This window comes from Leptonychotes weddellii, chromosome 3 (genome assembly GCF_054177405.1).
Source record: "Leptonychotes weddellii isolate Sample4059 chromosome 3, ASM5417740v2, whole genome shotgun sequence".
Taxonomy (NCBI): domain Eukaryota; kingdom Metazoa; phylum Chordata; class Mammalia; order Carnivora; family Phocidae; genus Leptonychotes; species Leptonychotes weddellii.
Window position 1 is genome coordinate 32,687,294 of NC_138371.1, and position 18,026 is coordinate 32,705,319.

Here is an 18,026-nt window from a genome sequence, read left to right on the forward strand (position 1 = left end):
CTTGGGTCAGGCTTGTTATGGCCCAGTTCCCAGGTGTAGCTCGGGCTTTTTTGTTTAGATAAGTAGCCACACTGTGCCTTCTCTGTGCCTGTGAAGTCCTGTTTTGCAGACGGCCTGGCCAACTTGATCCTGCTACCACATTTCTATAAATGAGGAGTATTGAGAGACGTGGAGTTTATCCTGCAGCCTTCAGATCTGGCTTCAGGTTGAATCGTGATCTCTCAGTCTGGGGACAGGCCTGGAAGACCAGAACCCATCTCCTCTCCCTACCACTTGAAGCTCAGTTTGAGCCTTTAGGGTGTTAAGTAAGAGAGGACTAGAGTTCGTGGCTGCCCCACCCCTGGCCTATTTTTGTTCTTATCTTCCAAAGTTAAGATCTGCCTCAGGGGCTGCAAGGTAGTGTCTGGTTTTACTGGACAGGATTCTGAGAATAAAGTATTTCTTGATAATCTTACCTCCCCACCCTACTTCCCTAAAGGGAGAGAGGCATCAAGGAGCGTTATTGTTGAAACTTTATTTGGAGATGTAACCTTGAGTTACAAATAATTGGGTCATGGATGAACGTGAAATAACATTTCTGCATATATATGACTTAATATGCCTTAGAGTAATTGTTAAGCAAATTTTGCCTTCTCCATCATTGTAGGATTAACTGTGTTCCTCCCCCTTTGAACGGCACAGGTTGCCCCTCTCTGTCAGCTCTTGCTTCCTCAGCAGTAAGACTTAAAAAAGAAAACCAACAACAAAGACAAATGAATTAATCCTTCAGAGAACCTTTGTTCGCAAGCAAGGGTCAGAGAGAAACTTTGAAAGTGGAGCAGTTGAGGGGAGCCTAGAGGACCTCCAGTCCACCTGCGGATGGCTCCCTTGCCCCCAGATATTTTTGCTCTCCTGCCACTCCAAGCCTGGTGAAAACTTTTTTTTTTTTTTTAATTGCATTACCTGAAATTCTTTCCATTAGAAGTTAATATAGGATACAATGAGTTTCTTTTACAATGAAAGTATATCTAAGATTAAAGGACTGCTAAACCATTCAAACAGCAAAAGTGTAGCATCTTTTTATCTATTAATCTCTGTGGAATTTTTGAGTTCAGCCCCTGGGGGAATGGGAGGCTGGAGTGGAATGGTGGAATGCGGGGCCTCTGGTTACCATAGCTCAGGAGGTTGGGTGCCTAGGAGAGGACATCAGGGGCAGAAAAGAGCGGAGTAAGAAAGATTTACTTGATCCATCTTGAAATTTTGCCTGGGACCCCAAGAAGGAGGTGAGGGGCACCCTATTCTTTCTTTTTGTTTCTCACTGATCTCGGTGCTCAGACTTGCCTTGATTGTTTTAGGGTGGGAGGAAGCGTCTAGAGGCTAATACTGAAGGTTAATATTGAAGTGACTTCTTGTATGTGACTCAGGGTGTGTGTGTGTGTGTGTGTGAGATAGAGAGATAGAGAGAGATGGAGAGGGAAAGGGGGAGGGGAGAGAGAATGAAGTTTGTTTTGTTCTTCTAATAAATTTGCAGTAAGAAAAGACAGTTGCCACCCCTCACTCTTTTCTCTCCCAGTCCTTCCGGTAGACCCTGTATTCACTCTCGGTTTACATGGTAGAATTTGTTTCAGGGTTCTGTGATTTATTGATTGTGGTGGTTGCTAAGTGTGGTGCTTTACTCCAGGTTCAGTTTTATACAAAGAGCAGATATGAGAGGCTCTGCCCTAAAGCCTTTGTAATCTTCAGTTAGCCCTGGGACCTTCTCAGGTGATAGAACCAGATACACTGCCAGCTTCAGGGAAGGGAGTGGGCCCTGTGGCTGCCTTCCTTTTGGAAACAGACTGTTTCAGGAGCCCTTGGAAAGAGAGGAGGAGAAAGGCTGGCCTCCTGTCATAGACTGGCTCCTGTCATTCAGGGGGCAGGTCCAAGAATGAGGGTGGACCCAGGAGACAAAGGGATTGGGGTGGAGGCTGGAGCCCACTGTCACCTGCACTAGAGTATGACTCATTTGAGCCTTTCTTTGTCTATGAGTGACCAAAGGGCAGCGATTGTGTTCGATTCCTTCTGTGTGCCTAGCACAGTGCCTCCCATGTCAAAAGGTGAATTTACTTTCAAGCAATGCATGTCACCCATTGGACTTTGCGAGCAGTGAAGGGGGGCCTTTGCTAAAAGGCCAAGCCTTTGGATTTTTGTGGGTGTGGGTTTCCAGGTGTAGTTTTCCATTCCCAAGAAAGCAGCGTGCCTGGAGTTTAGAGTTGGCTAACCTGAACGGTTCTCCTTGTGCCTCTCTTGAGCAGGTTACTTATTTTCCCATGGTTTGTTTCCTCATTTACTGGATGAGAATAATGATACCCTCTCATGGGGTAAAGTTGGGGAGAAAGATAAAGGTACGTGTGTATGCTAGAATGTGTGGTCAGTTAGCGGGTGCTATGCAAGTGACAGGTTTGTTTTGTGTGACTTTGTGGAAAGCAGTGTAATCCAGTCCTCCAGACCCCGGCCGCTGGACCTTCTTTCATCTTTCATTGTTGAGGTGAGCTATCCAGAGCATCACAGGATACTTGTTCCTTGGGTCACTTTCATGCCAGTGTTGTGGCATTTCCTGAAAACTGTTCTTTAAAATGAGGGGAAGGGGGGAAAAACCTTTCCCTTATTAAAGAAGTTGGATTAATACGGTTAGGAATAAAACAATGGCCTACGCTTTGCTTGATGATGCAGAGATGTCACGTTAGATTTTGGAGTTTAACCAATAGTACATCTGTCCTCAAGTCTCCTAAGATCAGGAACACAGAGGAAAGATAACTTGAGGGGCATCCAAGAAATGCTCAAGACAATTGCACAATTGTCTTAGTTATCAGCTTGCGATGACTTTATCCTGTGTCAGGAAAACCATTGTACATGTTGGTGTCAGCAGGTTGCTTAGAGCAGCTCTCCTAGAAATATAATATGGGCCATGTGTATAATTTTAAATTTTCTAGTAGCTTCGTTTAAAAGAAGTTAAACAGGTGAAATTAATTTTGATAATATATTTTATTTAACTCAGTGCATCCAAGATATTTCTACCTGCAGTTGATTTTTAAAAATTATTCATGCTATATTTATTTGTTTTTTGCTATTAAATCATTGAAATTGAGTGTGTATTTTACACTTACAGCACATCTCAATTCAGGACTAGTCACATTTCAAGCGTTTAGTTGCCACATGTGGCTAATAGCTACTGTAGTGGGCAAGCAGTTTTAGAGTATAAAATGTATTTTTAATACTTTCACCCTTTTGCTTGGGGCACATTGAACATCTTAAGTAATTCAATGATTATGAGTATCATTTTTATTCTGAAGAAAAGCTTTTTAGTAAGTTTCATGAGCATTGATTATGGACCCTGAAAAAAATTATTGATTCCTTATTTTCCTCTGTATTAATGGTATTAATTAATGGTATTAATACTGATTTTGAAAAAAAGAAAAACAAATAGGTTCCATTGTTTGAGAGCTGCCAGACAACTATTTCACAGTGTTTAATCCTCACAGCAACTCTGTGATGTAGATATTATTATTTGCATCTTACCTGGGAGGAATTTGAGCCTCAGAGAGGTCAAATAAATTACCCGAGCTCACTACAACAGGTAAAGAATGACAGTGCCAGGATTTGATCCAAGAGTTGCCTGCCTCCTTACGCAGAGCTAGTCACCACCACATTTGACCATCTCCCATTTGTCTGTATTCCCATGGCCGCCGTGGTGAAGGTTAGGTTGCCTTTATAATCATACACACTTTTTCAGAAATAATGTCACAATGAAAATGACAGTTTGAGCATTGGAACTAATGACAGTTGGGAAATGCATTTTTCTAGTGGAAGGAATCTCCTGCTTATTTTGCCTCAGTGACAACAGAATTCACCATTCATCCCAATTGTCAGAACAACTCTTAATTCTTAGCAAATGGCTGGGACTGTGTGCCTGTCCCTTAGACGAAACTACCTGCTTAACCTGCCACAATTGTAGAAGGCTTAGTGAGGCTTATAATCAAAAGGTTCAAAGTTCCCTACTTGATCATCTGGAAATGGGTCTGTGCTACAATAAAAGAAAAATAATGCCATAAGTTCCAGATACAGGGCTAGAATAAGAGTTTCTTTTTTTTCTTGATCATTTGTAAATTTTGTTGTATAAATACATTTCATTTTTACATTGTTATTCTTTTATTGGAACTTAGCTTTTAATTCTTCCCATTCTTATTTTTTGAATTGCTTTTCAAATACTCTCCCTATCTTTTTATCCACTGCCACTTTTTTCTTTCTTTCTTTTTTCTTTCTTTCTTTCTTTTTTCTTTCTTTCTTTCTTCCTTCCTTCCTTCCTTCCTTCCTTCTTTTTCTTTTTTGCCTGGAGAGAGTGGGGACGGGGTACCAAATGGAATGCCTTTTTTTTGATATATATTCCTACTCATCCTTTTATAGTTTTCTTTGCCAGGGATTTGCTGTTTTTAAGTTTTTAAAACCTATGCCTTAATTTTCTTCTTCCTCACACTTGACCCCAACTGGACTGTTTTACCATTTTTCATTTCTCTTGCTGTTGTTACTAGTAATCACACCTATTTTTCCTCTTCTTTTGTAAAAATTGTGTTTCACTGTAAAAATTTCATAATTGAAATTTGATCCATGAAATTCTAGTAAAAAGGTACATTTTTCTTTATATAATCTCTTTGTTTTTAGTAGCTCATATATATATGCTTTCAGAGTAAATTCTGTTGTCATACGCTTCTGGTTAATATTATTTTATTTTATAAATGACTTCAAAATCCTTTTCTTTTCCTTTCTTTTCTTTTCTCTGCCTTGCCTTGCCTTTCCTTTTCTTTTTTTCTTTTCTTTTCTTTCTAAGTAGGTGATGCCTGTGAAGGATCGGTGCTTGCTTTTTGACTGGAAGGAGTTATTGTTCTCATGTCAGATAACGATTGCTTTCTTTAATCACTGGACTAAAATGTTTAGGAAATATTTTGATAACTGACACTTTCAAAACATAAGTTCCTGAATGGTATAGACCCTTGTGCTTTAATGTTGTATTTCATATCTCACTCACTGATTATTTTTTGAATTGCTTTTCAAATACTCTCCCTATCTTTTTATGCACTGCCACTTTTTTCTTTCTTTCTTTGATTTTTAAAAATTATTCATGCTATATTTATTTGTTACTATTTTAAAAAATTAATAGGGTTTTAGGGTTTTTTTTTTAGTTGACTATAGACTTGGGAAAGATTTATGGTTCCTAAGTAATGGATACATGATAGCTTATGGAGGCAACTGGATTCATTGAAAGGCCTTATCTGTGATTCCCAGATGTGTGACACTCAGATGTTGACATTAGGAACTGCACATGGATTTTCAGCATTGAAACTTATGTACACATAGGTATTAGTGGTGAAGTGGCTTATGGCACCATTGACTACATGGCCCTATGTGTGCATACGCTGAAATCATTAGAAGTAGAAATCAACCTGCTTCCTTGGACAAAGATCATATACCAGTATGTAAGAGTTAAAAGGTCTAAATGGGGGCTATTCCCTGCTGGTAAGGACTCTGATGGATAGGTCCTATAAAATGCCATTATGCTTGCTTAGGAAGATTTTACAGCACCTTCAACAGCATTGAGGGCAGGAGCCACATCAGACTTGTTCTTACTTGTATCTCTGAAGCCACAGGGGATACCTGGTACACAATAGGTGTTCAGGGAATAAAAATTGGATACATGAATGAGCACAAAGATAATTTGGAGGCAGTGTAATTTATAGTGTTCATTTCATGTCTTACCTACATTTGGGAATAAATTGGGCATAAATAAGTAAGTGTTTGATAGACTAGTACTGGTCACAATTCTAAAAAATATTTTATAAGGCACCATGTGGCCGGGCTAAATTTCCTTGTTTGTCTAAAACAATCAGTCTGCTCCACCCTTATTTCCTATTTTCTATAAATCTGTACCATAGGTAGTGTATTTTCTACAAACAATAATGCTGCCTTATTGTTCTTGAGAGTGAACATGGAGTCAGTAGTTGTCCCAGGAATGGTATGGTGTGGCTTGTTAGACTGTTGTACTGGCTTAATAATAATTACCATGATCCTTAATGATAACAATTCTTAAGGAGTATTATTATTGTTAATAATGATTACATTTAATAATTACACCCTATACTTACTATCTTTAATAATAATAATTAGCACATGGGAACCAGTTGCACCATTGTATTATCTTTAGAACAAAAATCTGCATCTGTGACCTGGTAGTTTGCAGGGTGTCTGCTCCCACTCTCTGCTTTCCAGATCAGAGTGAGTCAGGTGGCTTCTAGGGTCTAGGCAGAGGGGAGGGGCTTTTAGAAAAACTGTGTAGTCTGTGTCTCACAGGCAGAACTCCCATGGGTCATTTACACAGAGGTCTTATTTTTATTGTAAAGTGCCTTCAGCAATGACCAACTAATTGTCCACCTCCCCCCATCTCTCAGCTTGCCCACCTGTCCTTCATAACTTTTGGTTTTCTTGCACGAAGACAGAAGACCCAGAGCAGATCTATTCCATAACATACTAATTTGTGTGAATTACATGGGGCAGAGTCCGTGTTTATTACTTGTATGTTGGTAAAACTTTGATCTTCTTATGCCTTGGCTATGTTTAGATTTAAATGCCTGTATGACTTTTTTAAAAATAAAAAACAGTTTATAAAAAAATCTTTGGCGAATTAAACATTTTTTAGCTTTTCACACTTTGATACAAAGCAGAGAAATATTTCAGTGACAACAGATTTCAACAGATTTTCAACTAGACTAATTTGCTTTATCCTTTAGGGTAGTTTACTTCTTTTCTCTGAAAACACAAGAAGAGATAATTCCCTTTATAGTGGTAACTGGTGTTAATATGTAAAATAATAATTAAAAAAAAGACAAAGTTTTACATTTGGATGCATGTTTTGACATAAGTTAAATGTCAGTTAAGATTTTCGTGAGCAGAATATTTGCAGACTAATTGATGACCTATTTGCTGGGACTTAGATAAAAGATACAAGAGGGACTGTTAAAAAATAAAAAAATTCCTATTGGCTTTCTTAGACATAGTCACTTGATAGCTTAGGCCCCGAAATCAAATATGCCTCCCTACTAGGTTTCTTACAGCATTTCCAGACAAAAGCAGATCTGATCTGGAAATACTAGTCCCGATAGGTAGTTAATGATAAAACCATAGACATGAAGGTTATGAGGGTCTGGAAGGTCACCTTAACCTCAGCTTTGTGGCAGCTCTGGAGTTAGGGTCTCAGGCAAGACACCTCTGATGGGCACACTCCACATTTTAATGACTGGAATCTGAGGGCTTCTGCCTTTGCCCAGGGCGATTCTGCTGCAGTCTGATAGTAATAAGGAAGGGGAAAAAAAATCCACAGCTTTCCCATTAGGCCTATCCAACTAAGAGGCTTGTTTAATCGAAACCATTGTCGATCACAGATGAGTAACTTTTATAACTGCCTCTTCCCTTCTCATCACGGTGACTGAGATTTGCTTTGTAATGTTTGTGTTTTGCTCTTGAATTTTGTCTCTTCAGGTTTGATGATTCCTGTCTTTTGTGTGGTGGAGCAGTTGGATGGCTCTCTTGAATATGACAACAGAGAAGAACATGCAGAGTTCGTTCTGGTTCGAAAAGATGTGCTTTTTAGCCAGCTGGTGGAGACCGCGCTCCTGGCCCTGGGGTACTCCCACAGCTCTGCAGCTCAGGCGCAAGGTAGGACTGTGTGTCCGCTCCTCTCCCCGCCTCACGCCTCTGTGTGTCATGATTTGAGGAAGAATGTGTTTCCTGAAATAATTCTCCAAACAAGGGTTGGAGGAGAATGGTCAGGTCTAACATCTTTTCCGAGCAGCAGATAGCAGAGGGTCTCTTGCAGTGACTTGTTTTCTGGTTGCTTTGGGAAGAATTTCACCGGCAGCACCTCTAGAGCCTCCAGAATAAACTTGCATTTTAAAGTGACCCTCTTCGTTTTGTTGGCATTGATAGCTCTGGTACTTTCTCTGAGTCCCTAAAGTGGGGCTCTCAGAGTGCCGAGATGTTTGATCCTAACTTATCCAAACTTCCGTACATGATTTATAAGCTTTCAATTTTCTAAATTTATTTATTGCTTTTAGGCCTGCAGCTTCTGCACTTTACAATCAGCTTTTAATTAAATATAAAAAAAAATGGATGCATTTTACCAAACTTTTGTATCTTTGAAAATTGCTCTGTAGTTTTAGGGTTGTCCATTCAGTAAAACAAAAACAAAAAAACAAAACAAAACAACAACAACAACAAAAATCTCAGTGTTTTTGTGATCAATTCATTTAATCTATTTAATTAAAAATTAAAATTGCATCGTTATTTCCGTGTGTATTGTACAGCACTCGCGAGCCCGTTGTGAGCTTGTGTTGCTTCACTCTGAAGCGTAGCCCATTGTTCTTTCATGGCAAAGAATTGACAAAACAAATAACATAAAAATATCCCCCAAACCTTGAAAAATGAAAAAAAAAATTGACCCAGTGGAATGATTGTTACTGTATTTCAGCTGAAATGATTGAATTGTACAATTTATGATAATGTGTTATAACCAAAGGAGAGACATATGTAACTTCCAGGTCTTGTTTTATACATTAATTTTCTATATTATTATTCTTACTTAACATTGGTATATGTGCCACAGATTTTTGCAACTTTTTTTATGAGTCCCTCTTCATATAATGCCTAGGAACGGTCAGTCAGAGCCTCCATTTATTCAGATAAGAAAACTATGAGAGATTAAGCAATATATACAAAGTTACAAATATGGCGACCAAGGACATGGGATTTAATATCCAAGCCCTTGACTCTGATTCTGTAAGCAGATCATCGCTGTTTAAAAATGTTTAAGTATTTAAATTAGATTTTAATTCTACCAAGAAGGCAACCCACCTGAAACCAGAGGTCAAGAATGTTTTCCCAGGGCAGGTAGTAACCCCATGGATCATTATGAGTCCAAGTGCTGTCTGAATCCGAGCGCTTGGCCTTTCGGGTGCAGTAATAACAGCTGAATTGTCGAGTCCACTGCTTTCAAAGCAGTGTGATAAAGGATGATTCATTTCCTTTCTCTGACGACTTTCTTTCTTGTGTAAGGGATTCAAGATTTGATCCCGAGCAAATTGCATACTAGGCACCATTGCTTTTATTTTATGCTATGTGCCTAAATGAAATAAAAGAATCCCTCCTCCTCCCCCCCATAAACTTTTCATGCCATTTTAGGGATATTTTTTTTCTGAATGTAAAGGTCATTGTATCCCACTGCTTGCATCCTGGTGTGCCAGCTTCCTGTTTGACAGGGCTATCCATCTCAGTTAGCACGGTTGCTCAACATGCCGTGAGCTCACATGTGGAGCACAGAGCACTAAGTGGCCAAGATTTGATTCTTGGCACATGCTCAGGGAAGAGGCTCTCAGGAAATTTGCACTAGGGAGCCACACTGTTCCATTCAGTGATGGGGACTGAGAGTTCTACCCACTAGGGTGAGATAGATACAGTAGCAAGGGATATGGTCTACAGTGGAGGATTAAACAGGAGAAAAGTCAAAAGCAAATACTTGCTTCCCCAAAGTTTTTGAAAACCATGGTTAAAAAATACTGTGAATATTACACTTGTAAAAAGTTGAATCAACATTCTGAAGGTACTCTAGATCACAGTTAATACTTTATTTTGTAGGTAAACAAAGGTTTTAGCACTAGGTCCTGTACTGTAATTTTAGAGGGGAAAAAAATGCAGTTTGCTTAGTTTTAAATTAGGCTGCTGATCTCTGTTTTGGGTAAACGAAAAACTTGGAATTGTTTATTTTGAAATGAATGTATTAGATCTTTGTTGTCATTTAGATCATCAAACATAGGCAATTCGCTGCATGTTTATTATAGACCAAACAGAATGCATGATAAGACTGGTCATTTGTGTGCTGGACAAGCAGCAGAGTGAGAGAAAGCTAGAAAAGGAGGTAGAACAAAATATGACTGCATATTCGAAGTCTGAGTTTGTATGGGTCTAGTTTTCTGTTTTGTTTTGATTTTGTTTGTTCATTGGTTAGGTAGTTCCCCCAGGATGGGGAAGTCATTGGGTGACCTAGCAAATCCATTTGTAGCAGAGAAACTGAGCGTTTCTGAACTTCTTCCTATGTTGGAAAACTTGGACAGAACTAAACTGCAAGGAGAGTGGGTATTTTTATTTATCTATTTGTTTGTTTATTTATTTATAAAAGATTTATTTCTTTATTCTAGAGAGGGAGAGTACGTGAATGGGGTTGGGGGGAGGGGCAGTGGGAGAGGGAGGGAGGAAATCCTAAGCAGGCTCTGTGTTCAGAGTGCAGCCTGATGCAGGGCTCGATCTCCTGACCCTGAGATCATGACCTGAGCAAAAATCAAGAGTTAGATGCTTAATTTACTGAGCCACCCTGGCACCCTGAGCCTATTTTAAAAATTAAGGCTCTTGAAACATGATATTTTTTATTTTGACACGCCCAGAAAATAGTTTCAATAATTGAATTGGATAGTATTCAGATTGCCTTGAAAAGAGAAAATACATTGGCAATGTCATTATTTTGGAGTGATACTCAGGTCCTAATGACAAGATAGTGCACCCATGTTTTGTGAGTGTGGGATAGTCAATTTCTTTTTTTAGAGGACATTCCCTCCAAGTGAGCTTAAGAGAATAGAAAGAATATTTGCTTCTAAAGGATGAAGAGATTCCACTAAAATGGAGGTCAGGGATTTCCAACACTCTCCCCCCTCCCCTTTTATAGTAATCTTTATTTGAAGCCACATATTGGGACTCCAGAGAAGGTAAGGGCAAAAAATACTGTCATAAGTGATGGGCATGGTGCTTCTAACTGAGCTAAGCCCTCCATTTCCCAGGACACATACCATTAACTCTCTGTGATTCTCAAGGATGAGAGAGATCCAGGATACATTTGACCTGCTGTTTTACATATGCATAAAGTCAAAAGATACCAGGCTTTTGCTTTTCCTAGAGTAGGTAACCTAAGAGCTAATGAGTAGCAAGCACATTTTATGGTGGACCAAGAGTCCATATCTCTGAATCAAAAGTCTCCCTAGTTTTGGAAGAGGAGTGTTAGCCTAGGGAATCGCTGTGTAGCAACCCTACCCACTCCCCCAAATTCAACTTGGTCATTCCCTTTCTTCTTTCTTCTTTTCTTTTCATCCTTTCAGTTCTGCCCCATACAGCTTTTGGTAATAACTATGGATCTCTCCACATTATTGAGAGAGTTCTTTATCCTACTGATTAAGTAGCTATTCATAGGTGCTAACATGGATGGTGGATTTGGGGAGGTCGCAGTGATGGCAACGTGATTCCTCACGTGCACAATTGACTAAATTTGTAAGTGGACATCTTATTTCTCCTCTGCTTCCTGTAAATTTTAAAGTAACTTGTAGAATTTTATTTATATATATTTTTATTGAGGTATAATTGACAAACATATTAGTTTTAGATATATAACATAATGATTTGATATTTGTGTATATTGTGAAATAATCACCCCAATAAGTCTAGTTAACATCCATCACCACACATAATTATAGAATTTTTTTTCCTTATCATGAGAACTTTTAAGATTTACTCTTTTAGCAACTTTCAAAAATATAATACAGTATTATTAACCATAGTCCCCATACTGTACATTATATCCCCAGGACTTACTTATTTTAAAACTGGAAGCTTGTACCTTTTGACTCCCTCACCTGTTTTGCCCACCCTCACCCCCACCTCTGGCAACCACCATCTGTTCTCTGTACCTATGAAGCTTGGTTTTTTTTAATTAATTTTTTTCTTTTAAGATTGCGCTTAGAAGTGAGATCATATGGTATTTGTCTTCTCTGTTTGACTTACTTCACTTAGCATAATGCCCTCAAGTTCCATCCATGTTGTCACAAATGACAAGATTTCTTTCTTTTTTTATGGCTCAATGATATTTGTATGTGTGCATGTGTGTACCACATTTTCTTTATCCATTCATCCGTTGATGGACACATAGATTGTTTCCATGTCTTGGCTTTATAAATAATGCTGCAGTGAACATGGCCGTTCATATCTTTTCAAGTTCTTTCTTTTTCTTTCTTTCTTTCTTTCTTTCTTTCTTTCTTTCTTTTCTTTTTTTCTTTCTTCTTTCTTTCTTTTTCTCTCTCTCTCTCTCTTTCGTGTTAGTATTTCCTTTTCGGTAAATACCCAGAAGTAAAATATCTGGATCATATGGTAGTTCTATTTTTAATTTTTTGAGGAACCTCCATACTGTTTTTCACAGTGGCTGTACCAATTTACATTCCCACCAACAGTACACAAGTGTTCCCTTTTCTCCACATCCTTGCCAATACTTGTTATTTCTTGTCTTTTTGATACTATCCATTCTAACAGGTGTCAGGTGATATCTCATTGTGGTTTTGATTTCCATTTCCCTGATAAGTAGTGGTATTGAGCATCTTTTCATGTACCCGTTGGCCTGTATGATTTTGGAAAAATGCATGTTCAGATTCTCTGTCTATTTTTTAATCAGATTGTTTATTTTTTTGCTTTTAAGTTGTATGAGTTCTTTATATATTTTGGATATTGGCCCCTTATCAGATATATGATTTGTAAATATTTTTTCTCATTTAATAGGTTGCCTTTTCATTTTGTTAGTGGTTTCCTTTGCTGTGTAGAAGCTTTTTAGTTTGATGTAGCCTCACTCGTTTATTTTTGCTTTTGTTGCCTTTGCTTTTGGTGTCAGATCCAAAAAATCATCTCCAAGAACTCTATGTCAGGGAGCTTACTGCATGTATTTTCTTCTAGGAGTTTTATGGTTTCAAGTTTTACATTCAAGACTTTAATCCATTTTGAGTTAATTTTTGTGTGTGGTGTAAGGTGTTGGTCCAGTTTCATTCTTTTGCATGTAGCTGTCCAGTTTTCCAAACACCATTTATTGAAGAGACTGTGCTTTTTCCAGTGTATATTTTTGGCTTCTCTGTTGTAAATTAATTAGCCATATATGCATGGGTTTATTTCTGGTCTCTCTATTCTGTTCCAATGATCTGTGTGTCTGTTTTTATGCCAATGCCTTACTGTTTACTATACCTTTGTACTATAGTTTGAGATCAGGAATGTGTTGTTTCTAGCTTTGTTCTTGTTTCTTAAGATTGTAAAATTTAGTTTTGACCAGAAAATTTTATTTAAAAACAAACATGCTGAGCAATAAATAAGCAAAAATTCTTTCTGGCTGGTTATTTTTGGGTTCATGAGTATATAAAAATTATGGAAGAGAAGGTGTATTAATTATCATTTTTTCTTATTTATGTTGGAATAATTAAATTTATACAATCATTTAAAATGATATTTTAAAAAAGTGACACAAAAGTACTTTTAATACCGTGTTATGTGAGTCAAGAAGAGTGCCAGATACAGTCTCAATTATATAAAATTATACATATATGCATAGAAAAAAGACAAAGGAAATCTATTCAGATGTCATCAGTGTGGGTGGTGGGATTATATGGTAGTGGGATTGTGTTCTTTTTCTAATCAGAAAGAATATATAAGTATGAAACTCTGCTTTCTCCATGAATTCTCTTAATAAGTGGGAATTTGTTATTTCTACCTTATTACACAATTTTGATAGGCAATTCACTTTGTCCCTAATGTATCCATAAGTGTGAAAACTTGTCCATGATACAGATGTATTTCTGTTGTTTTTTCAGTTTAAGATGAAAAAAAGACTAAGTCGTTAATGAGTCCCTGTGATGTATAAATGAACTAAGGGATTTCTTAGAGTTTTAATAGTGCTAGGTAATATTAATTGAGCAGTTACAGTATGTCAGGCACTATTCTAAAAGATTTGCATGTATGATTCATTTAAATATCACAACAGTTTTTTGAAGTAAGTTATATGTTCCCCCATTTCACAGATGAAGAAAGTGAGGCAAACAAAGAAGGGAAGTAACTTTCCTGGGCACACAGGGCTATGGGTGGAAGAGCTGAGATCTGAAGCCCAGGGATCCAACTCCAGAGTCAGATTTCTTAACCACAGGACTGGTCTGTGATAGCCATGATCAGTGGGAGTTGGGGTAGGAGTCAATTCTTATTTAATGCTTGCTCCTTACTCTTTGACATAAACCCTAAAAGGCAGGACTTTTAGAGTGGGTGCTTAACATAAGGATTCTATCTATCTATCTAGCTAGCTAGATATGAAAGAGTGTGCGTGAGTGGGGGCGGTGGGCACAGAGGGAGAGGGAAAAAGAATCCCAATCCCAGTCTATGTGGGGCTCAATCTCACCACCCTGAGACCATGACCTGAGCTGAAATCAGTCAGACGCTCAACAGACTGAGCAACCCAGGCGCCCCAGGATTATATTTATTTGATAATGATTATATATATTCAGTAATGATAAATTATACATAGAGATACTTTTTCAAGGCAACTGAGACAGCCTTCAGTAAAAACAAACAAAAAAACAAATCTTACAGAATTGTTGTCTATTGAAGCCAATTCCTAAAACTAAATAGAAGGCCTGTAGTAAGTTGAGTAATTCAAATATACTGTTCCTACTTACGAAGCCTAAATGATTCTTGACATGAAAATAAAACATATTCCTCAGCAATTCTGATTTTCAAATTAGTTAATTAAACAGTATTAAATGCCTATCATGTTCCTGTCATTATTCTAGGCTCTGGGGATAAAGAACTGAAAAAAATCTTGCCTTCATGAAGCTTACATTTGGTAGTTCAATAACACAAGAAAAGTTTAGTATGTAGATTATTAGTTGATTTTTGATCCTCTGAGCTCAGAAATATTGAATACTGAGGTTCAGAGAATAGAAATGCATATAAAATCTGTTTACAAGTTTAGTGCTAATTTATAACTAAATGTTAATTTTATTCTTGAAAAATACTCAAGAATTACTCTTTTTAGTTTTTGGAAGTAGGTGACCAGATGGAAAATATGGGTTAAAATTTCCAGAAAATTCTTGCTTTGCCTCATTAAAAGAAAGCTATTTATTTGCCACTTCTGTCTACTGTTGTCTCCATTTTTAAAATAGGCTTGTTGTTGGCTTTTTTATTGGTGAAACTCTTGTGTTCTCAGAGACCCATTTTTTTTTAGAACAAAGGGTGGGACTTGTGATAGGCATTTAGTCAATGTTGGAAGATTGAACAAATGGACTGAAGGTATTATTTATTACCCTGGAGAAATATATGCAGTTCTAAAAAGTGCCAGTTTACTGTCTTCAATAGTTATATTTGGACTCATGAACTAGAAACTATTTTGTTCCCTCAAAACAGAGTGATACATAGCACAGTGTGAAGTCTATAGGAATTCAGTAACTGTTTGTTGACAGTGAAAACGGGTATTTTTAAGGTTCATTTTTACTAAACTTTATCCATGAAAATTTTTTTTCCTTGTATATCACTGTGAAGTTGGCTCCCATTCATGAATTAGCTATTTTTATCAGAAGTAAAATATAATTTGACTCCTTAGTGATTAGCTTCACCATTTCCAGATTATTCCATGTCATCATCCCATGGGCAGTGATGTTTTGGTTCCACCCATGGTGGCAAAACACTTCAAATAATAACTTTTAGACTCAAAGAGCTATTTATTCAAAACATACAGGATTGCTGGGATCCAAATTCTTCTAATCAAAACATAGAGGTATTTTGTCAGTGTTTATCTGGACTTCATTTTTTGAAGGCATTCTACACAGGGAGAACAATTTCAGTCTGGAACTAGAAACAGTGGTAAGAATGAATAGAATAAGACTTAAAACCAAAATAATAAGGATATTTTTTAAAGGAACGGCTTAATTTATTTATTACTTATTTATTATTTTATATATTATTCATTCATTTATTATATACTTTTCAGGGAACTAGCCTTTTACAACATACTATTGGAAAGAACTTTACGAAGAAGCTACATTGGGGGTAAATTTTATTATTAGAAATGAATATACTTCCATTTTAGATTATTCAGTGCTTAAATGCTCTGTTTTTCATTTCTCCAAAATGTTTATTCTGGGAACATGCAACATATACAAAATAGAGTGATTAGTATAGTAAATACTCATAAATTTATCATGTAGCATCAACGATTAGCAATTCATGGTCAGTCTTGTTTCATCTCTGCCCTTACCCACAGCTTACTTCTCTCCCACTGGATTATTTTAAAGTACATCCTAAACCTCATATTTTATCCACAAATATTTACTAAGTATCTCTTAAAGATAAAGACTATCTTAAAAATATAACCACAATACCAGCATGATTCTTAAAAAGCAGATAATTCCTTAATGTCCTGAAATATCCAATCAATGTTCAAAAATTTCCCATTTTATAATTTTCTTTTTTAGTGGTTTTTTTTGTGTGTGTGTTTTAATCAAATCAGGAGCCATACAGATCTATATATTGCACTGGTTGATGTGTCTCTCTCATTCTGTTACATTTTTAAAAATTCTTTTCTAGGGGCACCTGGGTGCCTTAGTCATTTAAGCATCTAACTTAATCTCAGCTAAGTTCAAGTCCTGCCTTGGGCTCCATGCTGGGATGGAGCCTACTTAAAAAAAAAAAAAAATCTTTTCTAAATCTAATGTTTGCCATTTTAGTTCAGAATTATTTTTGTTTTGCTAAACTTAATGAAAATCTTAACCCTATAAATGGCTGCAAATATGATGATTTTAAATAAACAATTAGTAAGCTCAGTCATAACCTTGTAATGGAATTCAGAAAAATCACACTTTTTTGGGGTGGGGGGAGGGAGGACGCTTAAAAGGCATATGTTTCCAAGAGCCCAAAGGTTTTTTTATGAAAGTTTGATATTCTCCCTATTGAAAATGTTTAAAATGATCTCTTGCCTTATATTGCTTTCCTGGTTTCTTTCTTTGGCTCTTTCTTCCCCCCCCCCCCCCCACTTTTCCTTCTTTAATTAAACTCTCATGTTTGGGAGACTCTCTCAGCAGTTTTTTCTTTATAAGGGCAATGTTGAAAAAAGGTGCATATTTAGAAATTTTAGGCCTTGGAGCAATCTTTTAACAAATAAACTACTTTTTAAAAAAATTCTGTGGCTCTCAAAAGAGAGCTAAAAAAGCTACCCAAAATTGCTGTTAACCATGTCTCACCGGATGGGCCAAAATATAAAACAGTGGCTGTGTTGATACGAATCTCTAACAAACCCCCTATACTCTTCCCTCATCTACTACATAAAATTAAATATTCATATATGCATGTGTACATATGCTTATTCATCTGCACAGAGCAAAACCTGAAATACTACTTTTAAATGCCAGTGGAAGAATAATGCCATTTTACTTCCTTGTCCAATATGTATTTAAGAATGAGGGGCGCTTGGGTGGTGCAGTTGGTTCAGTGTCTGATTCTTGGTTTCGGCTCGGGTTGTGATCTTGGGGTGGTGAAATCAAGCACCACTTGGGGCTCCATGCTAAGCACAGTCTTCTTGACACTCTCCCTTTCCCTTTGCCCCTCCCCTAACGCGGGCACCCACTTTCTCTCAAGTAAATAAATCTTTTAAAAAAAAGGATGAGTGTCTAATATAAATGTTTGTAGTTCTGGATTCCTTATATTTGCTTATACTGGCACAAATATGTGTTACTTAAAGTATATAGATAATTATGGCTCACATGAAGGTCAACTGATTGAATTACTGTCTACCTGTACATTTGTAGAGGATGAAGACCCTATCTAACTTGACATGCAGGATGCCTAGCAGTTGAGTAGGAAATACTTGATAAAAACTGTTAAGGGCAGTGAATTAAAAAAAAATTAGTCTGATCTCTGACCTTTCAATTTCTACTTGAACGCCCATTTAAAAAAATCCTATCAGTGAAGAGAATTCATTAAAAAGCTAGCTCATTATTTCTTCCATGATGAGGGAAGTGCTTAGCAATATTTTTAGTCAGCTGTTTGTTTGGGGCAATTGGCCATGGTGGCCATTAGCTTTGGTGCATTTTTAAAATTGCTTAAAATTTCTCTTTTTGGGAGTTAGGTGTGAATGT

The 18,026-nt window shown here is 37.1% G+C and overlaps 1 protein-coding gene across 2 annotated transcripts in view; it reads left to right on the forward strand.

The window, feature by feature from the left end:
* SATB2 (SATB homeobox 2) overlaps window positions 1-18,026 on the forward strand; it is a 193,675-nt gene that overhangs the window by 23,057 nt on the left and 152,592 nt on the right. For both annotated transcript variants that reach the window (XM_081813908.1, XM_081813907.1), the window contains one exon: window positions 7,546-7,722. In XM_081813908.1, the coding sequence (XP_081670034.1) occupies window positions 7,546-7,722 (177 nt within the window). The remainder of the gene's footprint in view (window positions 1-7,545; window positions 7,723-18,026) is intronic.